The sequence below is a fragment of the Typopeltis vanoorti genome, chromosome 18, assembly GCF_054136105.1.
Source record: "Typopeltis vanoorti isolate ZY-2024b chromosome 18, IOZ_Tvanoo_1.0, whole genome shotgun sequence".
Taxonomy (NCBI): domain Eukaryota; kingdom Metazoa; phylum Arthropoda; class Arachnida; order Uropygi; family Thelyphonidae; genus Typopeltis; species Typopeltis vanoorti.
Window position 1 is genome coordinate 96,591,124 of NC_143566.1, and position 18,215 is coordinate 96,609,338.

At 35.5% G+C, this 18,215-nt stretch overlaps 1 protein-coding gene across 1 annotated transcript in view; it reads left to right on the forward strand.

Moving 5' to 3' along the window:
* Positions 1 to 18,215, forward strand: part of LOC150096967 (GPI ethanolamine phosphate transferase 1-like) — a 311,441-nt gene that overhangs the window by 174,244 nt on the left and 118,982 nt on the right. The window contains exon 17 of the mRNA XM_090408103.1: positions 17,277 to 17,327. Within this exon, the coding sequence (XP_090264229.1) occupies positions 17,277 to 17,327 (51 nt within the window). The remainder of the gene's footprint in view (positions 1 to 17,276; positions 17,328 to 18,215) is intronic.

Sequence of the window (18,215 nt, forward strand, 5' to 3'; positions counted from 1 at the left end):
GAATTTCATATTGAAAAGAATAACATGTAAGAAAATTTTAAAGCGAATAAATGTTGAGCAGCTCTCAGATGTGAACTGTAGACTAAAATACAGAAAGATTATTGAAAAGAAAATGAAAGAGTTTGAGAACAGGAATCAAACCTTGGATATTCAGTGGCAAATTCTGAAGAAAACATTGATTGATTCTGCCAGAGAGGCATGTGGTGAGGTTGTGTGCAAGGATAAAAAAATCAGAACTCCCTGGTGGACACAGGAAGTTAAAGAGGCAGTGAAAGAAAAGAAGAAAGCATATCAAACGTTCCTGGCAAATAAGTCAGCTTTTACTCTTACAGAAGACAGAGACAAATGTAAGAACGCTAAACAGTGTGTAAAACTAGCTAAACAAAAGTCATGGGAGGACTTTGGCAAGAATATAGAAAATAAATATCAAGAAGGTGGCAAAATATTCTGGAGGTTGTTGAAGAAGCTTAGGAATGGAGGAAAGAGTGCTGTAAAAGGAGTTAGAGATGATAAAGGTGACATGAAAACAGGAGAAAAAGATATCCTTGAAGTATGGAGTAATTACTTTGAAAAACTGCTAAATGAAACAAGCAGTGATGACAGCACAGTGATAAAAAACACTGACCAGGCATGCAATCAGGAATACATATCCATTCCTAAAGTAGAAAAAGCCATCAAAGGCTTGAAATGTGGAAAGGCAGCAGGAGTAGATGATATTCAACCAGAAATGCTGAAGTATGGTGGTATAAAAGTCTTACAGTGGCTGCACTGCATAGTTCAGAAAGCCTGGACAGAGGGACGAATTCCTGATGATTGGAGTAGAGCTCTCATAGTACCCATATATAAAAAGGGAAATAAAACTGAATGTGAAAATTACAGAGGTATTTCCCTACTGAGTGTTCCTGGCAAGATCTATGCAAGTATACTTGAGAAACGGTTGAGAAGAATTGTGGAAGAAAAGCTTGGTGAAGAACAAGCTGGATTCAGGCCAAATAGAGGCTGTCAGGATCAGATCTTCACTTTACGACAAATAGTCGAGAAAGCATGGGAATATAACAAAGATTTGTATTTAAGTTTTGTCGATTTGGAAAAGGCATACGACAAGGTGCCAAGAGAGAAGCTATTCAATACGCTGCAGTTATATGGTGTCAATGGGGCATTATATCAAGCAATACTTAGTCTTTTTTTGAGTTGTAAGTCAGCAGTTAGAATTGAATGAAGTACAGGTAGATGGTTTAATGTTAAATCTGGTGTGAGACAAGTATGTACATTATCCCCTCTGTTATTCATTATCTATATGGATCACATTATGAAGGAATGTGGTATTAAACCTGATATCAAAATTGGAGATGTTAATGTCAGCTCTTTGCTTTATGCGGATGATGTTATACTTCTAAATAAATCCGCTACAAGTCTGCAAGATTCTCTAACTAAATTGAATAGCTGTTGTAATAGATATGGTATGAAGGTCAGCAATAAAAAGACAAAGACAATGAAAATAGGCAGAATCATTGAAAATGTCAACTGTGTTGTGAATGGAGATTCCTGTGGAACAAGTAAAAACATTTCACCTACTTATGCACGATTTTTAGTGAAGATGGTAAATTAAATATAGAAATAGACAACAGAATCAGCAAAGCTGGTATGGTGGGAAGTCAATTGAATAAATTCATATGGAATAAGAAAGAAATTAGTAGGAACACTAAATTAGCTGTATACAAGACAGTGTTCAAACCAGTTTTAACTTATGGATCTGAGAGATGGGTCAGAAGTAAAACACTTGACCAAAGACTAGAGACCGCAGATATGAGAGTCCTGAGAAAGATTAGAGGCGTGAACAGATGGCATCAATGGCAATATCATATTAAAAATGAGGATATTAGGAAAGAACTTGACATTGTCAGCATCCAGAAATGCGTTAGCAGAGTTAATCTCAGGTGGTATGGTCACTTAAATAGAATGGGAGAGGAAAGATTAGCAAAACAAGTGTTCTCTGCCAGGTTGGCAGGAAAACGACCCAGAGGAAGACCCGATATAGGTGGATTGATACGGTACAAAGTGCCTTAGACGATAGAAATATAAAATCTGATAATGTTGGAGTCTTGACAAGTAACAGACTAATTTGGAGGAAAATTGTAGATAGGAAGTTAGTAATGATGTAATTTTTTCATGTAGTACTGTCATATCCTGTACACCCCTTGAGGGTACATGGCAGGAATTTGATGATGATGATGAAGTTATCCCATATATATTATAAATAGAAATAAACTCTGTAGTGAAAGTGTGTGTGCATGCACACTCACATTATGAAGGAAAGTAGCATTAAACCTGATATCAAAACTGGAGATTAATCTCAGGTCTTTACTTTATGCTAGTGATGTTATTATACTCCTATTCAATACAAGTCTGCAGGATTCTATAACTAAATTGAAAAACTGCAATAATAAATTTGGTTTGAAAATCATCAATAAAAAGACAAAGACTGTGAAAATAGGTAGAAACACTAAAAATGTCAACTGCCACCTGAATGGAGAACCTATAGAATAAGTGAACTATTTCAGCTATTTAGGCACAAATTTTGGTGAAGATGGCAAATTAAATATGGAAGTAGATAACAGAATTAGAAAAGCAAATTAGTGAAAATGCTAAACTAGCTGTATACAATACCTTTCAAACCAATTTTAACTTATGGGTCTGAGAGCTGGATTAGCAGTAAAATATTTGATCAAAAATTGAAGACCACAGATATGAGAATTCTGAGAAAGAATAGGATTTTGAATAGATGACATCAGTCTCAGAATCAGATTAAAAACGAGTACATTAGGAAAGGATGTGACCTAGTTATTATTCAGGAATATGTGAGCAGAGCTAATCTTGTGGTTTTAGGCAGTTTAGTCACTTAAACAGAATGGCAGAGGAAAAGTTTAACAAAACAATTTTGCCAAGCTGGCAGGAAAAAGATCTTGAGGAAGACCCAGATCTAAGTGGATTGATACAGCAAAAAGTGCCTTGGAAGACAGAAATATAAGATGCTTTAATATTGGAGTCTTGACAGATAACTGATTAATTTAGAGGAAAATTGTCAATAGTAAGTTAATCCCATGAAGAATTTGATAATGATGAAAAGCTATTCATTTTGTTCATTTGAACGTTAATAGTGTTGGTAACTCAGCCATTACTAAGATACAATGTGGTATGCACATGCTACATGACTTACTTGTGATTCATGTTTTGAATGTAGTTAATGAACTTCTCTTTTCTTCCTGACTATTTCCATTTAATATTGGATGAAATATATTAGAGTTTTATTGAATTCTATTTTTCTATAGAGATGTGTTATCCATCATAAATATATGAGTATGTAATATTATGTGTAGTTTACCTTTCTCTAAAACAGCTAATTACAAATAATTAATATGGTTTGTTCTTATGCTGTTCTTTGTAGCAACTAAGTAGTGTTTTTTAGTTTGGTTTTTATCATTTATAGCATTATGATCAGCTTCTTCCATAGAACAAATTCAGCATTTTAATAAGAGGTTTTTGCCTTGATTGATAAAAAAAGGGTTATGCAACAAAATTACAAACAGACCTTAATTGTCAGCCATATGGATTTTGGCAATGGGAAAGAAAATGCTAGCCTTCCTTTTATTCAATGTACATTACAGCGATCCCTCAATTAATGCACCTAATGTGTTCTTTAAAATGAGCATATTAATCGAAAATGCACTAATCAAGTATAATAACTTATGGGAAAAAATATAATCATTCCTCAAATTTCTTTTTTGACCCTTAATTTTTTTTATAAAAGAATTAGGGTATGTCTCAATGTCTAGTTAAAGGAAAGCCATGAAGCTGAAAGACAACAAAACATATTTAGAATATAAATTTATTATTCTACTTCTTAACAAAGAATTGAGCTAACATAGTTTGGCAGGCATTCTGTTTATTTTTTTCATACGACTGACAGTATGGCCCTATTGCCTTTTTTCTCTTCTGCAAATTTTACTGCTTCTCTCTTCATCAGGGTCAGCCTCTAAGCATTGCTGCTTGAAAACTGTTGTACAAAAAATATTTTCAAACTGTTTCTGTGGCACCTCTTTTGGCTGACTGTCAGTGGTTAAATTTTCTTCATATTCTTCAAGATCTTCCTATTGTGCATCTAAATTTAGTAGGTCAGAATCACTCAATTCCTCAGAATGAGATTTAATTAACTCTTGGATGTTATCATTGTCAGTTTCATCAAAATTCAGTTCATGCCTGATGTTGGCAATATCCTCAACAGCATCATCCTTTTCATTTGAAAAACCTGTAAAATCATTTGCCCTATGTGGAAGAATGTTCTTCCAAACAGCTTTGCATATTGCTAGCAGTAATTCATTCAATTTTGCGACTTTATAGCCAGGCTGAGATTTCTCTGATTTGGCCAGAAAAGTCTTGGAAGGCATTCACTTCCAAAAAAGGCCGGTTTCATCAACATTAAATATTTGTTGGTCACAATAGCCCACTTCTTCCACAGTTTTTTTTCCAAAATTTCTGGATAATTTGCAACCACCTCATTATCTGCTTTGCCTGTGATCGAACATTATATAGGCTATTTCTCTTTTTGAAACGCTCAAATCATCCAACACTAGCTTGGAATTCTTCTTCTTTTCCATCATTGATAACCTTACTCTTTCAAGGTTGCAAAGAGACTTAATGCTTTTGATTTAATGAGGTAACTGCTTACCAGTGTTAGAACCTGAATGGAGAGCTTTACAAGTAAATTCTTTATTCAGGATTTAACATGATAAATACTACTAATTAAGGAGATATCTGCACATCAGCTAATGATTATGAAGTATTATTTTATGTTATGTAATAATGTGTAGTCCATGTGTGGCCATATAGTGAAAGTTATTCCTGCATAACTGAAATGAGAAGCAGAGAATTTTGTATCAAAATAGTAAGAATTGTGTAAGGGAATTGTTAAGTTATTTGTAATTTCCATTAAGCTGTCTAGTACATTACGAAATTCTGAGAAAAATTATAAGTAATAATCTGGAATAATTGCGTATAATCTGTACGAGTCGAGCGTAGCGATGGAGGCTATACCTATGCAGAAAATGACATCAGAACGGCTACCTGGAATAATGTAACCTAACAGATTAGGGAGAGTGTAGGATCACCCAAGGGGCATGAACAATGGGGGTTCGTGGGTGAAAACCACATCGAATAGAGGGCGCCCGAAAAGGGTGAATAAAAGACGCGCGCCATTTTACAAGGCTTTTTCCTTTTCGGTTCCTGGATTCGAGTTTTAGGAGGTTTGTTGGGGGAGTCGTGAGAGAGCAGTGGATTGACTACGGTGATGATGGATGGCGGATTCTTTTCTTGAGAATACTTGAAGATTTCCAAGCAGAGCTGATCGCGATATGATGGCCTATGCGTAATCGAGCCTTAGCAGAATGTCCCATTGGAGAAAGTTTCCTGCGGAGCGATAGATAGCCCGTCACAGTCGGAAACGATTAAAAGAAAAGCGTAGTGCATCACCAGGCGCAAAGACGGCCAATGAATATACAGTAAGGTAATCCAGATCTACATGAGATGGTGACACGAAATCTGAAAGGATCCGGTAATGTAAAGATTTTCATTCTATGTTAAAAATTGCTTAGAATAATAAGAAATTTGTGTATACTGTAACTAAAGGACACTAGTAGAGAACTTTTAAATGAGAAATTGATTGAATTAATTAAGACACTGTGGAACAAACAAGAATTGTTGACAGGCAGTATTTTGATTGAGAATGGCTAGGCTTGCTTAATGAAATTTAGAATTAAGATAGTTATTGATAGAGTATTAATGAAAGTGTTCAATGTGTGTTCTCTGAATAACTTGTGAAAGAAATTATATCCTGGTAGTACTATGCTTACACTTAATCTTATCCTTTCATAATTGAAGGATTTAGCATACTGAGATTCATTGTGATTTAGTATGAACCCTTTACTTAGAGTAAATTTTGATCCATTGAGTATTTGAATTTTCTTAACTGTAAATGTTTTATGTTTTTCCAATAAACATGTTTTGTACCTTATACCTGATAATTAATTTACGGAAATGACAACACATATAAAGTAAATTAATTAAAGATAACTTTAATGAATCACTTCTATATTTCGGCAATGTTACATTGCCATCTTCGGGAACATAAAGATATGGTATGTGCACTAAGGAACTAACAAAGCAAATGAGGAAGAAAATAAGAACTAATTTTGTTCCTAAAGTCCTAATGGTGCCCTCTTGCGGGCTAATTTGGTAGTCTTGGCAGTTGGGCTGAAGTTCTCAAAATGAAAGTCTTCCAAATTTGGGGCAGTTTCATGCACCCAAATTTGTTGAGGTTAGGAACGTTTTTTAGAGCTGCTGAAGATTCTTTGAATAGTCTTTCGTATTTAAACTTGCTGCGATGGATTATTTTTGTCTTCTTCCAACGAATTTTATGGTGGGTATCTAAGGCATGGTCTGCCAGCCCAGAGCGGCTGTACTGGTGAAACCGGTTGTAGTCTTGGTGTTCTGAAATCCTGATATTTGTTGTTCTGCCTGTTTGGCCAAAGTAGGACAATTTGCAGCTGCAAGGGACCTGGTATACACCAGGTAGGTCTAGGGGAAGTGGTTGGTCTTTGGTAGAGCGGATAAGGGATGCCAACTTTTTATATGGTCTGTAACAGGAAGTAAGGTCATATTTTTTGAGGATATTAGTTATTTTTTCAGAGGTGCCCTGGATGTAGGGGATAGTGATAGACTTGGTGTAGTCTTTATTGTGGAGGGGGGGGGGTTGTGGTTTATAGGTTTTAGTATTTTTTGGATTTTTTTGGGGTTGTAGCCATTGGCTAAGAAAGTGTTGAGGATGTGGTTTAGTTCCATAGTCAGGGCCTTGTCATCTGAGCAGATTAATTTTGCCCTGTTATATAGTGTTTTTATCACCCCATATTGTTGTGAGGGGGGGGGGGGGATTGCTGGTGAATGTATCTGCCAGTGTGGGTGGGTTTTCTGTAAACAGAGAAAACCAAAGTTCCATCAAGCTGGCGGGTGATTAAAGTGTCTAGGAAGGGGAGGGTGTTGTTTTCCTCTTTTTCTAAGGTGAACTGGACTCTGGGATGTTGGTTGTTTAAGTGTGTTAGGAAGGAGTGGAGTGTATCTGAGCCATGTGGCCAAATAGCAAACACATCATCCACATAACGAAGCCAAATAGTGGGTTTTTGTGGGGCGGAGTTTAAGGCTTTCTCTTCAAATGTCTCCATAAAGAAATTGGCCAAGGGTGGGGAAAGTGGTGAACCCATGGCTGTCCCCTCTATCTGTTTGTAGAACTTTCCTTGCCAAACGAAATAGCCTGAGTTCATTGTGAACTGAAATAGGGCTGAGATATCGGGAGGAAACTTGGCTTGGATAAGCTCAAAGGTTTCTTTGAGTGGGACATTAGTGAATAGGGAGGAGACGTCAAAACTGACCATTATGTCAATGTGTTGGAGTGTGAGGTTTTCTATACTGGCTTTAAAGTGGGCCGAGTTTTTTATGTGTGATGGTGTGTTGCCAGTGTGGTGTGTGAGCGTTTTGGCTAAATGTTTGGCTAATTTATATGTGGGGGAATCAATGCCATCCACTATGGGACGTAATGGCACATTTTGTTTATGTATTTTTGGGAGTCCATATAATCGGGGGGGGTCTAGAGTTATAAGGTTTAAGTTTGTTGGTGACTTCCACAGGCCAAGAAGTGACTTTCTTAAGGAGTCTGTGGATAGTTCTGATCTGAGAGTTGGTCAGATTATATTCAATAGGGAGGTAAGTAGTACGGTCTCGTATTAAAGAATTTAGCTTACCTTTGTAGTCTTTTTGATTGAGTACCACAGTGGCGCTTCCCTTATCAGCTTTGGTGATTACTATTTTTTTGTTGTTTTTTAATTCTTGTAGGGCTGTATATTCGTTTTTGGATAAGTTGAATTTTGGAGGTTTGGCTTTCGTGAGAACACCGACTACATCCAGTCTCACGTTGTTGGCGATGTGGTTAGGCAGGTTGCGAATTCCACGCTCTATTTGGATCATGATTTCTTCAGCAGGTATCCTTTTTGGAGCTAGGGCGAAATTGTGACCACGTGAAAGTGCGGTGAGTGCTTCAGGCTTTAAAGAAAAGGGTTTTCAGGTTTTACAGAAAACCTCACACTCCAACACACTGACATAATGGTCAGTTTTGACGTCTCCTCCCTATTCACTAATGTCCCACTCAAAGAAACCTTTGAGCTTATCCAAGCCAAGTTTCCTCCCGATATCTCAGCCCTATTTCAGTTCACAATGAACTCAGGCTATTTCGTTTGGCAAGGAAAGTTCTACAAACAGATAGAGGGGACAGCCATGGGTTCACCACTTTCCCCACCCTTGGCCAATTTCTTTATGGAGACATTTGAAGAGAAAGCCTTAAACTCCGCCCCACAAAAACCCACTATTTGGCTTCGTTATGTGGATGATGTGTTTGCTATTTGGCCACATGGCTCAGATACACTCCACTCCTTCCTAACACACTTAAACAACCAACATCCCAGAGTCCAGTTCACCTTAGAAAAAGAGGAAAACAACACCCTCCCCTTCCTAGACACTTTAATCACCTGCCAGCTTGATGGAACTTTGGTTTTCTCTGTTTACAGAAAACCCACCCACACTGGCAGATACATTCACCAGTAATCCCCCCCCCCCCCTCACAACAATATGGGGTGATAAAAACACTATATAACAGGGCAAAATTAATCTGCTCAGATGACAAGGCCCTGACTATGGAACTAAACCACATCCTCAACACTTTCTTAGCCAATGGCTACAACCCCAAAAAAATCCAAAAAATACTAAAACCTATAAACCACAACCCCCTCCCCCCCTCCACAATAAAGACTACGCCAAGTCTATCACTATCCCCTACATCCAGGGCACCTCTGAAAAAATAACTAATATCCTCAAAAAATGTGACCTTACTTCCTGTTACAGACCATATAAAAAGTTGGCATCCCTTATCCGCTCTACCAAAGACCAACCACTTCCCCTAGACCTACCTGGTGTATACCAGGTCCCTTGCAGCTGCAAATTGTCCTACTTTGGCCAAACAGGCAGAACAACAAATATCAGGATTTCAGAACACCAAGACTACATCCGGTTTCACCAGTACAGCCGCTCTGGGCTGGCAGACCATTCCTTAGATACCCACCATAAAATTCGTTGGAAGAAGACAAAAATAATCCATCGCAGCAAGTTTAAATACGAAAGACTATTCAAAGAATCTTCAGCAGCTCTAAAAAACGTTCCTAACCTCAACAAATTTGGGTGCATGAAACTGCCCCAAATTTGGGAGACTTTCATTTTGAGAACTTCAGCCCAACTGCCAAGACTACCAAATTAGCCCGCAAGAGGGCACCATTAGGACTTTAGGAACAAAATTAGTTCTTATTTTCTTCCTCATTTGCTTTGTTAGTTCCTTAGTGCACATACCATATCTTTATGTTCCCGAAGATGGCAATGTGACATTGCCGAAATATAGAAGTGATTCATTAAAGTTATCTTTAATTAATTTACTTTATATGCGTTGTCAATTCCGTAAATTAATTACCAGTTATGTCTAACCAACGTATAAGTCTTACTACTAGAACCTTATACCTGAGTTTATGCCTGATTACAAATTCAAACCACCACTTATGAAATACAACCTTTTTGGCGGGAAGGAATTTAGATATAATTGCTTAAGTGAGATTCGAGTCACGACTGCTAACTGAATCTGCACAGCGCTAGCGTGAGATTAATTATTGTGTGTATCCCTTTTGAATTTGGAATTATTTCCCTGAACAAGAGTCTCCTCTGTTATAGGATGTTGGTTGGCGCAGCATATTATAAATTTTGCCAATATCCAAAGAGGAGATAAATCTGAATTAATATTTTAAGGGCACAACAGTAGATTAGAAAGCGGGCTATTTAGAGGTGGAACCAAGATATAATATAGAAATAATAACGACATAACAAAGGTAAACAGCGACATAACAATAGAGCAGCTGATAGGACTTAAATTGAGTAAGGTTAAAATAAGAAAGGATAAAATCAAGAAATAACCAATTAAGTATAAACTACCTTAAATAAATATATATCAATGGCACAGCAACAATATTTAACACCAGGATCTGTTTTTGGTTACAATCTTCGATCCATGTAGAAGGAAGTCTCTCTAATTCGATCATTATAATACTTTGATTTTGAGTGGTCTGCATGCATGATGAACTTGAAGCAGCCTTACCTTTCTCTTTGTATTCATCAGCTTTGCTTAAAATTACTCTTATAGTTGATTCATCCATTTTATGTTCCTGTCCTATCTTTGCTCTGGACTCGCCTTGTTCATTTTTCTTTATTATTTCAAGTGTTTCAGTTTATTATTTCATTTCTTCCAATCAGAATACTTTTCGAATCTTTTTCACACTCCCACTTTTTTGTTCACTAATTATTTTACTGGTGATTAAAGGTTGGGAAAATACTTTAAAATAAAAAAAAGGAATGAAAACAATTGCAAAGGAGGCACGAGATATGATCAGCAAAATGTTATGTAATTAGCAGACGACATAACTTTTGGCAGTAAATTTGGAACCTAGTGTACATGCAAATAGCGTAGTATGTCATTAAAAAACTGTAAAATGTTTTAAATCAGTAACTAAATTATTTCATCTTGGCGAGTGATTTTTTTTAAAATAGTTAAAAATAATGCCATAAAAAATGTATAGATAGAAAATTTTAAAAATCTGTAACATTTATTTTTAAGATGTATATAGGTGCACTAATCAAATTTTAGAGGGCTATTACTGAGACAAAATCTAGTAAGCATATGCAACATGACTTACTTAATTGCATTTGGGTATAGAAAAAAAATGACACACTAATTGAAAACGCACTAATCAGAGATGCATTAACTGAGGGATTGCTGTACTTGCTGGCATTTTTCAAGAGTAGTCCAGTTTAACTACTGTAAATTCTCCCTAGTGTGGGAGTGAACTCAAAGAGTTTACAGTATATGGTGCTCTTACAAAAAGAAATCTACATGATGAATTTGGAATATTCCTAGAAACAGTGTTCAGCAGATATACTTACCTATTTGCATGAGGTGAGTAGATTTTGCTAGTTGGTGAATGAAGACAGGACAAAATGGGATATTTTTTTTAATAAATAAAAAAAGCCTCCGACCATGGTTTAGCACTAGTAATCATTTTATGGAACTTCTATTCACTTAAAGGGATATGTAATTAAAATTGAGCAAATATATTTTACAAATTAGACAAATATATATATATATATATATATATATTTTTTTTTTTTAGGGTGAGTACAGTTAGTATAATATTGTTATTATTATTATTCAGGCCTCCATGGAGTCAAAAGACTCATCGTGGGAGGTCCTTTCTAAGAAACACAAGTCTATCAAGATTCATTGAGGGAAGTCCCTCCTAGGAAACAAAATCTATCATGCCACTCCTTAAACGCATTGACCGTTCTCACTCTCACCACTCTATCAGGCAATGCATTCCATGGTTCAACCACCCTCCATACAAAGAAACCACTCCTCACCCTTTTTCTCACAGTTTCCTATCATAACTTCCAGGGATGGCCCCTTGTCATGACTCCTTCCTGCTGTTCAGCCAAGCAAAAGAACTTCCCAGTGTCAACCCTGTAACCACCTCTCAACAGTTTAAAAGTCTCAATCATATCACCTCTCCTTCTTCTATCCACCAAACTCTGCAGTCTATACTCCCTCAGTCGATCCTCATAACTAACATTGTACAGTCCTGACACCATCTTTGTTATCTGCCTTTGTACCCTTTCCACAGTTAATTTATCCCCTTCAAATCCTGGGGACCAGATCTGAGAACAATAGTCTAAGTGTGGTCTGATTAGAGTCTTATACAACGGAATGATAACCCTTTTATCTCTGCAGGTCAGTGTCCTTCTCATTATTGCAGCAATCCTCTGTGTTACCTTCACTACCTTTGCAATATTTCCCCTAAATTTCAGGTTTCTATCAATCATCAAACCATGATCTCTTGTCTCCCCTTCTTCCTCCAGTTTAGAGTATGTAGCATCCCATCGATGTGTCCCAAACCTCAAGACCTTAGATTTTTCTGCATTAAACTGACACACATTCAGATCCTCTTGCAGGGCTACCACATCTGCACTATTATTAATAACCTTTCCCAGCTTCACATCATCTGCAAACAACTGAATATCCTCTTGCAATCCACGGACAATGTCATTGATATAAAGGTTATACAATATAGGTCCCAGTACTGAGCCCTGTGGAACCCCCACTTGTAACCTTCTGCCTCTTTGATATTGCTCCTCTCTGATACCTATTGCATAGGTATCAGAGAGGATTCTCTCAAAACTTGTGGTGAAATATCATCCAGTCCCACAGCTTTACTGACATCTAGAGTAGTCAGTATTTGGAACACACTCTCCTCCTGCACCTCTAAACCTTGAACCTGCCCTATTGCTCTAGTATTCAAATTGACTTCTCCAGGATGAAATACTATAATAAAGTGTTCATTGAACAATTCCACTATGTCCTCTGCATCAGTCACGCTATTCCCATTTTTATTTCACAATGGCATTCTTCCACAGTCATTTCTCCTCCTCCTACTGGCCACATAGCTAAAAAATTCCCTAGGATTTTCCTTGGATCTAAGGGCCAATCTTTTCTCATATTCCAGTTTCACCTTCCTTACCATACTAGTCACTCTCCTGGCCTGTGTCTTATATTCTTCATGCATCTTCTCTTCACCTGTCTCCTTATGTCTCTTCCATAGCCTCTTTTTCTCATGCAGTTCCTGTTTAATATTGTTTGTCATCCACTTTACTCCAAATTGTGTCGTCTTCTTCACTCGTGGAATACAGCTTACCATTGCTGCTAACAAATATTCTTTCCCAATTTCCCAAGCACTAATGATATCCTGGCCTTCCAATTCCTCCCTCCATGAAACTTTCCCAAGTTGACGTCTAAGACTATTATAATCACCTGCTTTATAATTCCATATACTTTCCCGTCTCTTTGATACTCCTGCATGTCTATTCATTTTCCGAGTCAAAACCATATGGTCACTCTTTCCAACTGGTGGGAGAGATGTCATCTCAGTTATTATCAACTCTTCTGATGCTATAACCAAATCCAAAACTCTTGAATCTCTTGTTCCCTCTGTTACATGTTGCCTAAGACATTTGTCCCTCAAGAATTCTAGAAATTCCATTCCCTTATTGCTACATGCATCTTCCTCTCCCCAATTTATAGTGCTGTAGTTAAAATTTCCCATAACAATCATTCTTCTTGCACTTGCCACGCTCAATTGTATTTGTCCAGCCTTGCCTGGAAATAGGTTATCTGTCACGACATTAATATTATCAACTGTCTTCAAAGGCTGTTCTTACTGTATCAGTCCACCTAGATCTTGGTCTTCCTGTAAGCTTTTTTCTGTGATCCTAGCAAAGAACACTTGTTTTGTTTACCTTTTCTCTCCCATTCTGTTTAAGTGACCATACCATCTGAGATTAGTTTTGCGCACATTCCTGAATGCTAACAATGTCAAGTTTTTTTCCTAGTATCCTCATTTTTAATATGATCCTGCCTTAATCTCTCTCAGTACTCTCATCTGTAGCCTTCAGTCTTTGATCAAGTGTTTTTTTTCTAACCCATCTCTCAGATCCATAAGTTAAAATTGGTTTAAACACTGTCTTGTATACAACTAGTTTAGTGTTTTGCAAAAATTTCTCTCTTACTCATTATAGATTTATAAATTTGACTTCCTACCATGCTAACTTTGCTAATTCTGTTGTCTGTTTCGATATTTATTTTGCCATTTTCAATAAAAATTGTGCCTAAATAGCTGAAGTGTTTTACTTCTATTTATTCTCCATTCATGATGCAGTTGATATTTCAGCGTTTCTGCCTATTTTCATTATCTTTGTCTTTTTATTGCTGATTTTCATACCAAATTTCTTACAGCAGTGATTCATTTTAGTCAAGGAATCTTGCAGACTTGTACTAGATTTATTTAGAAGTGTAACTTCATATGCATAAAGTAAAGTGCTGAGATTAACATCTCCAAGTTTGATAACAGGTTTAATAAAACTTTCCTTCATAATGTTATCCACATAAATGATGAATGATAGTGAAGATTTAACATAGAATCTTTTTTCCTATACCTCTTTCAATTCTAACTGCTAACTTTTAACTCAAATATAGACTAATAAGTATTGCTTGATATATCCATTTTACACCATATAATTCTAGAGTTTTGAAGAACTTTTCTTTTGGCATTTTGTCATATACCTTTTTTCAGATTTACAAAACTTATATACATATCCATGTTATATTTCCATGGTTTCTCAACTGCAACTCCTATTTGACCTGAACCCAGCTTGTTTTTTCTCCATTCTTCCTTACTACAATATTTCTTAGCCTTTTCTCATGCGTACTTGCATAATCTTACCAGGAACAGTTAATAAGGAAATTTCTTTGTAATTCTCACATTCAGTTTTATTTCCCTTTTGGTAAATGGGTACCGTGAGAGCCCTACTCCAATCATTTGTAATTTGACCCTCTACAGTGTAGTCACTGTAAAATTTTTATATCTCTATATTTGAACATTTCTGATCAAATATCATCAGCTCCCTTTTACATTTTAGATTTTTCCTGACTTTTTCTCCTTCAAGTATGGATTATGTATTCTTGAATGCATTCCTGCTGAGTTTTTTTTCTACCAATGTGCTATCACTGCTTCTTTCAAAATAATTACTCCACACATCTAGAATATCTTTTTTTTTTTTTTTTTTTTTTTTTCATGTCACCTTTATCATCTTTGATTCCTTTTATACTACTCTTTCCCTCATTTCTAAGATTTTTCAATAGACTTGAATTCCTGATATTTATTTTCTGTGTTCTAAAGTTTTATACAGTGCTTCACTTTCTTGCATTTTTCTCTGTATATTCTGTAAGAGTGAAACTGACTTCACTGCCTCTTTGACTTCCTGAGTCCACCAAGAAGTTCTAATTTTTCCCTCCTTGCAGACAACCTCACCTCTCTTTCTGGGTGAGTCATTGTTTTCTTCAGGGTTTGCCACTGAATTTCTAATGTTTTGTTCTTGTTTTCAAACTCTTTCAGTTTTTTCTTGAATAATGTTTGTATATTTGTGTCTACAATTTACCTCCAAAAGCTGTTCAACTTTGATTCATATTAAACATTCTTACACCCTCTTCTTTTCAATAAGAAATTCACTTTTATCCTGCTGAAAACTAAATGGTGATCACTTCTAGTTTGAAATAGATGGTATACCCTTGAGTCCTGAACCATTGGGAAAACATTGCTATCAACAGTAACATAATCAACGAGACGTTTCTTATTTTTTGCATCTTCTCTCCATGTGAATATTTTTACATTTTTGCTGGAACATGGTAGCAATAACTAGTCAACATCCTGAACAGAAATCCAGGGTATTTACTATTATTATAAGCTTTGGTCTTTTATCCAATTTCTATGTCTGATAATCATTTCCTACTTTGTTTAGTCATTTCCTACTTTGTTTAGATCTCCAACTTTTCCTTTTTCATTGTTTCAGCTGCCTTGACTAGTGCCTCAGAAAATTCCTGCACTTCTTTCTTAGCAGAATCTTCTGTGGGAGTACAAATGTCTCATTGTCCAGTTCTACATTCTAATATTTCCTCACATCACTCAACTTGATATTTCCCACCATTCAAGAAGACTCTCCTCATATTTAATGTTGAATACTGTAGCTACATCTTCTTTATTCTAATCACTATTGCCAATTCTTCTGCTAGTTTCATTTCTTTTTCATTGATGCTTCCTATTTTTCATTATAGCTAATCTTGAATTCTGCTGATGTTGAGTTGGGATATGTTCCAAGATTTAGAAATGGTTTCAGTACAAAAGTGGCATGTATTCACATAAAAGCTATAATGATAGAAAAATAATTCTATTGCTTAGGTGTCACATTTTTTTCAGCAATGAACTAGATCATATCAGAAATGTGATACAAAAGCAACAGAATTTAATTATAAAACACTGAAAAGTGAGGTGTATTAAAGTTATATGTTAAAGTAGTATTTAGTGTAATACCCACCAATGAGATGTAAGCCTCAGAGTGTCAGAGGTGAAACATATTCAGTTTAAATAAATGAATAATTAAATCCATGGCAGTACTAGGCATCATCTTTGAATTAATTATCATAGAACAGAAAAATCATAAATTTATAAAAGAAATAAATCCTTTAATGCCTTTTGATTTCAAAAGTCCACTTTTAGTTCTAACCTTTTGGAAATTGGCAGGTAGTTGGCTGCCCCCCCCCCCCCACCATTACTGAGGTTGAGTACATTCCCACAGCATACTAAATAAGAGGCAAATATTCTTAACCTCAACTAGTATTTATTTGTATATGCTTGTGTGTGTGTGCGCACGCGCGATCTACAAGATTATTTTACTAAATTATGGGATTCAAAAACATGAGGTTTTTCTGGGAGTCAAAACCCTAGTTACTAGCCAAAGATTAACCGACTCTGGAATTGGCTGAAAAAAAAGGTCTCCTTAATGAAAAATTTCCTTTAGTGTGTAACTAGAATCAAATGTGATGGTCTTTCTTCTATGCGTGTAGTATCATGAGGTTATGTAGGCTTCTACAAGAAAATTATGAAAACATATTACCTCTTGATTGCAGCAGAGATTTGAGTTTGGCACATGCACACATTTGTCATAGTTTATTTATAAAACTACATTTCAGATCTCTGTCTCCTCCCCATAACTCAAACCTGACTAATCTTCATGAACCGTTGTAAGAATTGGAAGGTATCTCAGTGATAGCATATGACACAAATATCTTTTTTCAGCAAAACTAACAAGACATTTGGCAAACTTGTAAGATGAGGACTTCATGAGTTTCAGTTTTTCATTAATATTTGTAATTAGATTTGGGCATTGTGCTATAGCTTCTGACAAACAACCAAGAAGAATATTGTTTATTTCATTATTATTGTAGAAAGAACTTTTAAAAGTATAAGAGCTATTATATTCTACAAAATATTTTGTAAGATATAATAGATATAATAATAATATGTTGTAAGATATAATGTGGGTGGATTTTTTTAAAATTCAGGGATTGTAAAAAAATAGACTAGAATAAATCATCCTTTAATATATATATATATAATTTTTTTTTCTCTCTCATTTTTGTTTAGAGCATTTGCAGGCTGGTTATCTGTTTTTATTACAGCATTTTGTGCTAGAAGGTAAATATCAGTTATTGCATTTGATCTCTATTTTAAGTAATGATTAAATACTTTATGATAGTAATAATTGTCTGTTTATGATTAACTAGGTTTATTTTCATCATAAACAAAAAGTAAGAAATAGATTTCATTGCCTTAATATCTGATAGCTTCATCAGGGTTGCTTTGTAACATAATTACAAAAGAAGATAGTGTACAATGATTCAGTTTATATTAGTAGTTGTTTTTATTGTGTAATGATATCACTATCTTTTTTCTTTTTTTTTTAATTTTATGTTAACCAGTAATTCTGATGAAGCTACCAAATATTAAATTAAATGTTGGTTTTGTCTTGTTTTGTTTGTGTGTTTATTATGACAGCAAACTCAGTTTTATATATACAGTCGATTCTGCTTAAATGGGACACGTTGGGACTAATCCATTTTGGCCCAATTAAGCGGCTACCCCAATTAAATGAATTAATAATATATTCTAAAATAAAATATGTAATATGCAGGTAAATGAATAAGTAGGTAAAAATAATAATAATTAGGTACCTATTTTAATGGTTTATTAAACTAAAATGCAGAAAATATTTGTACTATAAATTGTGCAGAAAAAATAATGCATACATGATAACTTTTACAATTTCAAATTTTAATTCTGCAAAAATGCATCAAGTGTAGTCTGTCTTTTGCTTTTGAAATTTTGCAGTTCTACAAAATCAGCACAGATATTCAGTGCGGATGTAGGGCTTCCTTCATTACCTTCCTGCATAAAATAACGCTGTAATCCGACTATAAATTTTTTGGCCTCACGATTAGTTACAAGCACAGGTGGATCATTATCCTCATCATTGCATTCTTCATCAAATTTTTGACATTTGGATTTAACGACTTCAACAATTGC